At 40.4% G+C, this 11487-nt stretch overlaps 1 protein-coding gene across 1 annotated transcript; it reads right to left on the reverse strand.

Annotated features, from left to right (window-relative positions):
* Positions 1-230: 230 nt before the first annotated feature.
* Positions 231-10316, reverse strand: prlhr2b (prolactin releasing hormone receptor 2b). The gene is made up of 3 exons (XM_076089114.1): positions 5883-10316; positions 3550-4024; positions 231-2421 (listed from the first exon to the last, which is right to left on the reverse strand). The coding sequence occupies exons 2-3, from the start codon at positions 3996-3998 to the stop codon at positions 1788-1790; spliced, it is 1083 nt and encodes a 360-aa protein (XP_075945229.1). The 5' UTR covers positions 3999-4024; positions 5883-10316; the 3' UTR covers positions 231-1787.
* Between the last annotated feature and the right edge of the window lie 1171 nt (positions 10317-11487).

Below are 11487 nucleotides of genomic sequence, written 5' to 3' on the forward strand. Positions count from 1 at the left end.
TTCAAATGTGTTGAATGGAAACAGAATTGGGTTTATTTCACGGAAGAACGACTGCAGAATTTAAATCATTAGACTGCAGGAAATTTACATCGTTGTTGGCAAGCACCAAGCATGCTGAAACGATCAATAAATTCTCACATTGTTTCAATGTCCTAAACGGGTGTAGTTGATATGCATCAAACACTTCTGTCCTCCCTGTTATTTAATTAGTAAATTCAGCAACCACCCCCAAGTTGGATAGACTTTAATTTCATTACGCAGTCACATTGATCTGAAGCAGAGAGGTCATTCCATCTCTGTATTTTTAGTCACAATTTACCACAGTGTGTTGTTAGTACAGGCAACAGATCAGAGAACATACATGTTATGAACGTCACATCACAAATCCTATACACAGTTTACACAGGAAGTTACAAGACAATACGCCGTAAAACATGTGTGTGCACCCAAAACAAAATGTAATCACAGAGTCCCTTCATGCGATCAGCGGTTGATTTGAAAAGAGCAAAAGTAAAGGCACATGTGTTTTACATTCTGCTGCGGTGGAGGTCAAATAATGACAGTAGCACTTGAAACTTGTTGATTTTGTCGAGTTATCACTGCTGCAAAGATAAATCTGTCTGCAGGAAGGAAAACAAAAATGTGTATACAGAATAGGTGACTTGACGGCTATAATGGCAACTAAATAATGGAAGTGAAAAAAAAATAAAAATCAATCTTTTTGCATAAAATCTCAAGAAGCAATAACGTAAGCAGAGGACACAAAGCAACACAGAGCCAACCACCACACAATGATTTTCTTTTCTTTTTTTACAGCTATTATACACTGCTTTCAGAAATAATTTAGTGAATTATAATGCTGAGGTGCATATTCATCCACTACAGGCTTTAAGAAAATGAATGCCCAGGGGAACAGGCTAATGACTGTAATTCATTCCACAGAAAGGAGCGCCACACCATTAGTGGAAACAACCACATCTGCAGTTACCATTCCCAAACACAATTTGAACTGGCACAGCTTGTATTCATATCCAATACAGCTACACTTTGTTCAACATGCTTAACCGCTATCTAGCTTTTTTCAAAGGTAATTTTAAAAAAGTATCCTCATTCATTTGTTAATTAAAGGAAATGCTTAAGACCTCGTCTCTTCTTTCTCAGTTTTATTGGCACAATTTGTGAACGTTTAATTAGCTACTGAGAGAACTACATTTGTATAAACTTGTATCTTTTAGCCAGGCTGTTTTTTTTTATAATAATCTAACAGATTAACGGCCTGGTTTTCCTGAAATCTGCTGTTGATATTAATTGTCCCCAGAGGATAAATCAGGATGTTACAAGTGACCCTTTATTTCGTGACAACACGCTTATATTGATGAAATTGGCAGATTGCCATGGATTTTTACTGTGCATCGGGCACTCTCATGGATTCTGAGGAGATGAACCCTTTCTGCTCTGGACCTTTATCGCAAAATATATCTAATGGCTGGATTGCAATACAATGTATTGAAGTTCATGGTCCACAGAGGATGAACACCAATTGACTCCTGCCAAAATCTTTACTTTTTTTATTTAGATTTAGATTTTATTTTACAGATTGACCTCTCCTAAAGAGCCAATAGATTGTCTTCCTACACAACATTTACTAAACTAATGGCTGGATTTCCACCAACGTTTCTGTGAATTGCACTGGGTGCCAGAGGATGAACTCCACAGCGCACTGTCTCCACTTCTACTCAAGGATCGGCAAATTACACTGAAATAATGTCAAAGGATTCACCGGGTAATCACAAGACCACGCTGGCGGCGCAGTGATTAGCAGGCACTCCAATGCGATAATGGCACTTAAGCATCTTCCGTAACTCGGTGCGGAAGCGGTCGTGTAGCCATGCGTAGAGGAACGGGTTGCAACAAGATGAGCTCATGGCGCACAGGTGGCACAGCAGTTGGATGAGTAAAAAGTAGCGCTTGTTAATGAGGTGAATGTCAATGTCTCGCAGCACATTGAACACATGAATAGGAAGCCAGCACACCGCAAAGGCAGACACCAAGAGTGCGACCAGGCGAAAGATCTTTCTCTTGCGAGCTTGTTGAGCTCCCGCCTGGTCTTGTGTCCTGTGGCCTGGCGCAACACACTTCCTCAGTTTGACGGTGATACAGAGATAGGAGACAAAGACAGCGGACAAGGGCAGGACATACGTGACCAGCAGGGTGCTGTATGCGTAAGCGCGTCTTTCTTTCTCTTGACCCAACCAGAATTCCTCACAGATGGTGAAGCCTTCCCCTTTGAACTCCACGTGGTACGTGTGGGCGACTGCCGGAGCCACCAGCCCGCAGGACAGCAGCCAGATGCCGGTGAGCACGGAGGCACAGGTGGCCACAGAGGTGCGCTTCTTCATGAGATGAACTGTTGCGTAATACCTGCAATATAGAAAGAGTATAATAAGGGTACACCACTCGTGTTTAATTAATGCATGTTGATCTATTGCGTGTTTTATAAGGGAAAGGAGATTATTTAAAGTATAAATGGTTAAATTAGTTAATCAGCTCTAAAGGTCACTGCCCACAATCTCTGCAGTGCATTTAGTTTACATTTTCAAAAGCAAAACTGCACGATAATGATGTTTCTATTAACCTTTATTTATATAGCACCACCTTTTGTGGAGGGTATGCAGCACAATGTGCTCTACATCAAGAAAAACAAATCTTTAAATTACAGAACAATAAGAAAAAGAGGAAAATCATTTCCATTTTAAACTCTTAAGATTGAGCAGAGGTGATAAAAACGGCAGGTTTTCAGCTGGTGCCTAGAAGCCTCCGTTGATGTTGCCGTTCTCGGCTCAGCTGGAATTAGATAAATGAACAATTTGAGGGCAGAAATGCTGAAGGGAGCGTTACTGTAGCCGTTTGAATTTTGTGGTATAGTGAGCAGCAGAGAGGTGGATCTCAGGGGTCTACCGGGGGACATGTCTCCGCAGCACATTGTTCTGTGCACAAAGTGTAAAGCTGGATAATTGGATTTTGGTCTTTGCCCATCAGTCACATACTGCTGCAAGCAGCCCAAATTGTTTTGCATTTGGTTGTTCATGAATTCACAAATGATTTACAAGCTAGTTTTTACATATAAACATTTCATGAGAGTTTGACTCATGCAGCTACATGTATGATTTTTTTATGATATGACTCATTTATAATTTAACTGTTAATTAAAGTTTCTAATTTACCGATTCATTATCTAACAAAAACTTGATTATTGATTACACCATAGGAGTCATTACATCATGGCATATCAATCATAACAAGTTCAGCACAAGTACTGAACTGTTCACAAGTGGTGTTATTAAAAGTGCGATCTATCTGCACATCTCCATCATTTCTAAATGCGTATGAATGAAAATTGATGACAGATAATTGTTCATTTTCCTGGTTGTCTAATTTTTGGCTTGTCAGTTACACCGTGAAGAGGATTCAAAGAAAGAAAAAAAAAAACTTTAAAAAGGCAATTCAAAATGTCGCGTGGCGTCATGTAGTGCAGAGAGATCCACCCACCTGTCCACAGCAATGGCAGTGAGCGTGAAGACTGAAACGTAGACCGTGACTGGTTGGATGAGGAACACCAGATAGCACATCGGGCGGCCAAAAGCCCAACCGTGCGGGTTGAAGGCGTAGGCGAGGGTGAAAGGGACGCAGGTCACACACATGAGCATGTCAGAGAAGGCCAGGTTTCCGATGAAGAAGTTGGTGACGTTGTGCATTTTGCGGGTTCGACAAATGACATAGAGGAGCAGGTAATTCCCAAAGACGCCCACCACCACAACGAGCACATAGCAGGGGATGATGAGAGGCTTGAACGTCTGCAGCAGGGCCACATCTGCAAACTGGGAGGTGCGGTTGGTGGAGCTGTTCTGCACGGCAACCTCATAGATGTGTCCATCTGTCTGTTCTCCTGACACTGACGTCTGTGTGCTCCCAGCAAAGCCACTGTGATTGCCCTCCATGGCAGCAAAGCTCAGTCTGCCAGTACCTGCACGGTCCAAAATCATTTGCAGCTGTTAATACAAAACATTAACAACTCCTCCAAATGTCAATTCAGTGTATTCAATCTAAGGTGCATGCATAATGTAGATGTAATAAACAACATTCTGTTCATGACATTTACAAAAATGGAAGACCATTATTGGATAATCATGCTTTTACCAACACATTCACAGGCGAAGACCACATTATCGAAGGGTGCAATCACGAAGGCATTTACAGTAAATGGACAACGTTGTGCATCTTCCACTAGGACATACAGTACTGTGTACAGCATCAGTGAAACATTTATTCAACATGACTTGGGTGCTGGATTTTCATGCATTTTTTTTAACCAATAAAAACGACTGTGTTACTTTGCTGATTAGTGGAGAATGGCTTAGAGGGATAATGAGAGGAAGGTAAACCTGTAACATTCCCTTTGGCATGAGACTTCTATTAAATCTTCAGTGCAACATCCCTTTAAAACAATATGTTGAACTCAAAGCCAGCTGGCTGATGCAGTGTCTGGAATTTGATTTCTAAACAACAAGAGAAGAACTGCTTTTTTAACTTCATATTGTTTTATATTTTTACTGTTTTTAGCTTTCAAATCCCTTTTGTGATATGAGCACATTTAATACCTTGTGCTTCACGGGCACCTGGTGAATCAGATTACTGAATTAAAACCACAATCCGTGGACGAAATAACAGAAACACCTTACAAAACAATACTCGTGCATTGAAATGATTTTTCTGATGATTCACCTTGGACATCATTTTTTAGAGAATATCTTCTATGCATAAAGGATGCTGACTTTGCTGCGTCCACCTTACAGACGGACCACTGCTATTCATCAGCGGAGCGATTCGGTTTGAAATCCAGTTCAAAAGATCATATCCGCAGAAATGAAATGCAGAATATTCATCTTCATAAACCAAATTAGTAGTTTCATTTTAAAATGGGGCGTCGGGACTTGTGTTTAGAACCAGAGGGGTGCCGGTTCAAGTCCAGGGCGGAGCAAGACTCGAGTGTGGACTGGTAGCTGGAGAGGTGCATGCTCAGCTCCTGGGCACTGCTGATGTGCCCTTGAGCAGGGCACCAAACCTGTAAGTGCTAATTCCCTCCAACTGCATGTCTGTGGGTCCTGTGTGTGTTTGTAAAATAAAAAGGAGTGGGACAATTTATTTCCCCCTGGGGATTAATGAAGTAATTCTTCTTCTAAAGCAGACACTTAGTCTCCACAGTGACTTTCCTTGAATATGATTACACATACAGTATGAGCTGAAACCAAATGGCACAACACGTTATCAACTTGGATGCTACAGTGTAGAAACAAAATAATAAAAGTAATAATACTGACAACATGTTTGTTTTTTCTCCTGTTTTATTCCTATGAGATAGATGTGTTCATTTTCACAGTGTCTGTATCCTCAATTATATGAATACCATATTCGAAGCTTTACTCATATTCATCTCCCACCTTATTTGCAGGGTCTGGATTTATTATAGAAGTCTTGATACAACCTGATACAATAGCTCTGCCCATATATCTGTAAATACACATGTATTGAAAAACAAATATGCATAATCCAGGGTGTGCAAATACACATTTCCTTTACATAATGATCCATAAAGTCTTTGCCTGAATTACAAACAAACATAAGCACTGTAACTTTTGACATTTAAAAGAGGATGATGTGAAAATAGCGTATTATTGCAACTACCAAGATATCATATTTATTCATTAATGACATTTCTATTTTTTTGTTATTTACTTATTCTGTTCTTGGAGAAAAGACACTACCACTACCTCTGAACAAACATTCAAACAAATACAGATAAAGAATATTACACAGCAACTCACCTGTGATGGAGTTTCTTCGCGTAAAGATGACTTGAGTGCGTGAGTATGAAGAAGGGACCTTCCTGGTGCGCTTCTTCTCAGTGAGTGAGCTGAAGAAGCTGCTGTTTTAGAAAAAGAGAAAACGAGAAGCAGCGAGAGAGAGAAAGAGAGAGAGAGAGAGAGATGTCCGTGGAAATGACAGTAAGCCAATAAGATGGCAGAGACTCAAACTCAGATTCATGTCTGAGTTGGCCATGATGATGACGTTTGATCTTGAACTGATTGGTTAGTGGTCAGGACTGATAACGACGGTAACGGTATTTATTGATCTGGTCACAGACATGTGCAGGACTCTATCTGAGAGCGGCTTGATTATTGTTTGTCGATGCATGCACGGATACATTGTCGGTTCTGATTTAACACTTTATTTATGTACCGTTAGTGCACCGCTTTCACAAATTGTGCATTGATTATGGATGGAGCTGATTAAAGTGGGAATTTAAATTGTTGTGATTTGTATACAAGCTTTGGCACAGATAGAAAATGATCTGCAAACTATCTAGGTGACCACAAATGTCACAATCTTAACATTTCTACTTGCTATCCATTGTTACATTTTAATCTCAGTGAAAGGCGGGAAGTTTGTCATCCGCAGAACATGCCAGTTACAACTTATTTTCTGTAGTTCTCCCTTACCACTTCAACAAGTGAGGGCTTCCAGTAATTCCATTGTTCACAAACCCTCCCTGGATAACAGGTTTCGAAGTGCGCTGTGATTCACAGTTACATGTCCTCGGTTCCAAATAGCAGTCAGGCTTAGACATTTCATTTCTTTTATTAAAAAGAAAATGACCTTTTTCGCTGCAGGTGGAAAATTGATATTGGAAGTCAGAAGGCAGGTATGCCTCTGCTGCTTCCTTCTTCGTGTGACACATTTCATACACATTACACTGTATGTTGACATCACAAAAGCAGTACATTATAATGACAGCACTGCCATCTTATTCTGCCAGGCATGTCAATCAGTGAGACACTAGTAAGAGAGAAAGAAAGAGAATACATTTGTCAGGCTGTCGATCCACAGTCACAAAATGATCAAAGCTTTAGAGGATGCAATGGCGTAGGTTTGGATATGGACTGTAGGGACATGTTCCTCCCAATATCGGAGCGAACAGACTCACACTTACGCAGAGGAGCAGAGGAGCAGAATCGCCAATTTGACCGGTGCTGAGAAATATGTTTCTGGTGTGAAGTAACATGTTTATCTACCAGTGCAATGCTTCCATCCAGAGAAGTATGCCAGATGGAGTTGAGTAGCACGAGTGGGAGAATTTCCTTTAAAAAAAAAAAAAATCCGGTCTATTAAAAGATGCTAAATTATGTTGATGTCTCAATGCTATTACGTCCAATGTGGAGTGATCAGTAGTCAAGGAGATGGACCACCTGCTGCCAGGGGCCCCATAGGCTCCATCATCAACACTCAAGTGTATTAGAAAAAAACTAATTTTCATCTAAGTGTGTCCCAAAGTGTTTTCACAAATGAGAAACACTGATTATATGAAGCTGCAACATTTACAAAATGCTCTTCATTTTGGTTTGAAATGAGTATAATATAATTGGATCAGCAGGGAATGAAACCCATTCTCACTCCCAACTCGTCTGAATGCAGTGGCCCTGCTCACTTTGCTGTGTGGATGCTCCACCACACAGCAAAAATAGCCCATAAACAACTAAACAATCGGCTACAGTAGTAAGAGTTATGCCGTGTTACACACCAAACGTTTGTTGTGAACGCACCATAAGGCTGCATGTTATCTCTCTACATCCCCAGTCACATTTACTCAGACTAAACTCTGCCACCGGGAGTCTTTCTGAGGTCCAATCTCTGCATCAGACGCTGATGTAAACAAGCACAGTTTGCGGCTGCGAACTTGTGGAAGAGCTGCACTCAAGAATACTGATGTAGCGACGGCAGAAATAAGCACAATTGCTGTCGTGTTTTAAAGGGTCAGTTCCACCTAATCTCATATTAAAGGGCCACTCCACTGATTTTACATATAAAGTATAAAGTTTGCCATGCAGTTGTCATGGAATTTTAGCCCAGATGTTTTAATTTCCATTTTTGTAAGTAGTTTTCTTGAAGGTGATTAAGGTGTCCCTTAAAGTGAAGCTGAAACGAGGGTGAAATATCAGGTTATCTTAACTCGATCAAATCAATTTTCAGCAGAAAAAGCAAAAAAAAAAATCTCACTCTAGCTAGACTATAACGACAGACACATTTAGCAGTAAAAGAGCAACATATTTCCCCTGGAGTTAGTTTAAACCAGAACCTGAGCTAAGAGGAGACTGAATATTACGTGTGGCCAAAACACGACTCAAAATATAATTGCCAATGTTGCTCCGCTGGATGTGTACGTTTGATTTACACCCCAAAATGCAACAGTTGTTTGTCATGTTGCTCTAAAACATCAAGCGCTTGACATGTTAGACATCATGTGGTAACTGTAGCACCCTGAACATCACACAACAACAACACTCTGGCTGGCCCTGCACAGAGAAAAGGTAGGCCTTTTCAACATGACTATGTGTTGATGCCGCTTATCATCCCCCGCATGTTTTTTATAATCCCTGTCTTTAACTTTCCCTTGGCTCCTCCGTTTTCATATTCACCTTTACAGTTGCTGCTGTCTGTGGTGAAGGTCAATGCCTTCTTTTCAATGGGTTTGACTTTCAGTGTTTGCATCTAGCAGCAGTCGTGCTTTAGATTGATTTTGGCCTTGATTCATGATTGAAAAAGTTTTATGTGAGATTAGTCTTTTTATATTCATTTCTTAGAATAAATGCAAGTTCTATTCATGACTTTTGCAGGGTCCTGTGGTGGCTGAAGGCCTTACAATCGCCCCCCCCCCGATCCCGATCCCACTGCTTTGTGGACTGCTGGGGTTTCGATTGACTCTCTCCAGCCTCTCCTTGTTTTCTGTTGTCCCCTATGATTAGAACAAAGGCCTGTTCTCTGACTGACATTATCTTCCTGGTTGTTCTTCTGTCTTCCATGTGCCCTACACGAAGCCTTGATGGATGGTGAGACCTTGTCACACAGTTTACTACCTGAGTTTTCTCTTTCTAATCAAATTTCAGGCAGCCACCCCAGACAGTCTTCAGATGTGTGCAGTTTTACTGCTAATTAAATGTGTTAGAGAAAAGGACATGAAGTTAGGTTCGTTCCTTTGTGAGGGCGAAAGAGACAGTCTGTTACTTCTCTGCTCCAAACTCGTACAGCGTACTGTCTTACTTAATACAAGAGCCATAAAAAAAAGAAAATTCACCATCTTTTAGGAATAGAATGTTATATAAACCAGGCTATGAATAAAAAATTAAAAAAACTTAAATATATATGAATGAAACTTGAAAGTTTGGTGTACGTAAGTGCTCACCAGTGGCGGACTAGTCTCAGGGGCAGAGGTAAAAAATACAAAAAGGGCACCAGCTGAACGCATCACATTTAATCCACTAGAAGGGCACTTCCTAGAGGGAACCCCATCATGATTTATCGATCAAAATTGCACACAAGAGGGCACTTTTTCTGCGGTTTGTTCAAACACGGGGGAACCCCCCCCACTTGAGTCCAACAGTGGATATCACCATGATGCTTCCCCAGCTGATTACTTACACTAAGACAATTCTTTTTAGTATTTTTGTAAGTTTTCTGAAATGTTATGTTTGAAAATGAAAATGAGACATTATCTAACGCTAACCTTTGGTGAACATATGAGATATCTACAGATTCAAATGGACAAAGTGTAGTAAAAAAAACACTTAAATGTGTATTTTGGACGTTTTAGTTCCACTAGTCTGAAAGAAGACCAGTGCATGAAAAAAACGTCTGCAATGCATCGCCTTATTAAAGTGAATTTATGATTAATAAGAAAATGATTCATGACACTTCAAATCTAATGCTTTCTGTCTCAAGGTAACATTGAAGCTGCACCAGGGTTGAAGCGACAGTAGCTGTAGCGTTGACTTATTCTTTGTTTGCTTGATGATAATTATCTTCCGTTATGACTCATCTTACCTCCTACATATGTCAGCCGGCAGAAGGTTGAGTGTACAGTAAGCATTAGGATGGCTGCCGTTACCGTGCATGTTATTTATGTTGCCATGGTGGTAATTGCCGTGTGTGCTCATTCCCATTATGATTAAGATATATTTAGAATGATGTCAAAGTGGATTTGAACAAACTTCCTGTGTGTCCTCGTGCTCAGTAAATACCTTTTACTGATGTTTTTGTTTGCTGTACATGCTTCGTCTCTCTTGTTTATCTGTTTGGGCTTTTCTACATGTATCAAGGATTTCCTGCACGCCCCAAACCTCATAATTTCGTTTTAATCAAATATACAGACATATAAAATAAAACACTCCTGGCTGTGATGCTTTCTTCACATTCACATCAAGAATAGTCGATGGCGGAAGTGGTTTCTCTGGCTGTCCTGTAGAAACATTTCTTTCATGGTCTTTTTAAGTGATATAGTCTTGGATCATGTTTTACACAATGAAAAACAACAAATCCTCTGAATGCCATGAATTAAAATAAATGAAGATGCGTAAAAAGGATTTATTTTGAACATGATGAAGCAGAAGCATTTCATTTGAATGATATACTGATAGTATTTTATAATGTCACATGTTTAACATTTGCAAAAGAGCCACAGTAGTTGCTGCGTTTAAGGATACAAAGACGAAAAAAATAGCAAAAAACAACTGAGACAATGTTTAATAAATAAACTCTTTTCTGGGATCAACGTCAGCTTTTGCCTTTAAAAACGTCTGAATGCTGTGAAGTGACTAAATGAGGCTTTTAGCAGATGTCCACAGAGGGTGGCAGCCGCTCAAAGACATATGCAGTCGTTTTGGCTGTCTAATAGCGTGACTGGTCTAATGGGGGTTTAGTGACGTTTCTTCTTCCTGTTGGTGCCACACACAGAGTGAGTGCACTGCAGGGATCTCAACTGTTTGTTTTTTTTACAAATGTACGCAGCACAAGCCAGATTCAAGAGAGTCAGACTTAGGTTGCCCAAGGACAGTGGAAGAATATATTCCACATCGCAAGAGTAGGTGAGTCATATTTTGCAGCTAAATGGGGAAAAAAACATGACGTTGAGCTCTGTACTTTTCACAAACAAATGATGCCGATAGATTCTCCTGCACTGCTGCGCTCCCGGCGGCTTCATGTAGTTATTTTGGTTCCACCTAGTGGTCTCCTTGAGTGCAACCACAGCAGAATATTTCCCAGGCGTATTGCTGCGAGATGGAGGACTGTACGTTTGTATGAGCTATGGGACATTCTCCTTAACTTGATTAGAACACATTTTACTGCCTACCAAATCAAGCTGGCATCCCGTTAATGTAATTGAGTGAAATGACAAAGGGCTGACTCAACAAATGAGTAATTGCTACCAATTAAAGAAATGCACTTAACTGACTGGACGGTGATGAAAATGTTGCGCTGTAACAACACCGGCAGCTGGAGGCCTGTACTCTTTTATGGTTTTAGAGATGCGAGAAGCATAAATATCTCTGATACCATTAATTAATCCTTAACACGGGATCAATAACGAAAACAGAGGTG

This window comes from Anarhichas minor, unplaced genomic scaffold, assembly GCF_050575085.1.
Source record: "Anarhichas minor isolate MPS153535 unplaced genomic scaffold, ASM5057508v1 ptg000002l, whole genome shotgun sequence".
Lineage (NCBI taxonomy): Eukaryota > Metazoa > Chordata > Actinopteri > Perciformes > Anarhichadidae > Anarhichas > Anarhichas minor.

Bases quoted from the DNA above. Each gene is read 5' to 3' on its own strand.
- prlhr2b (XM_076089114.1), bottom strand. From the start codon at position 3,998: ATGGAGGGCAATCACAGTGGCTTTGCTGGGAGCACACAGACGTCAGTG. The intron at 2,422-3,549 runs GTGGGTGGATCT...TCTATATTGCAG, and splicing joins ACTGCCATTGCTGTGGACAG to GTATTACGCAACAGTTCATC.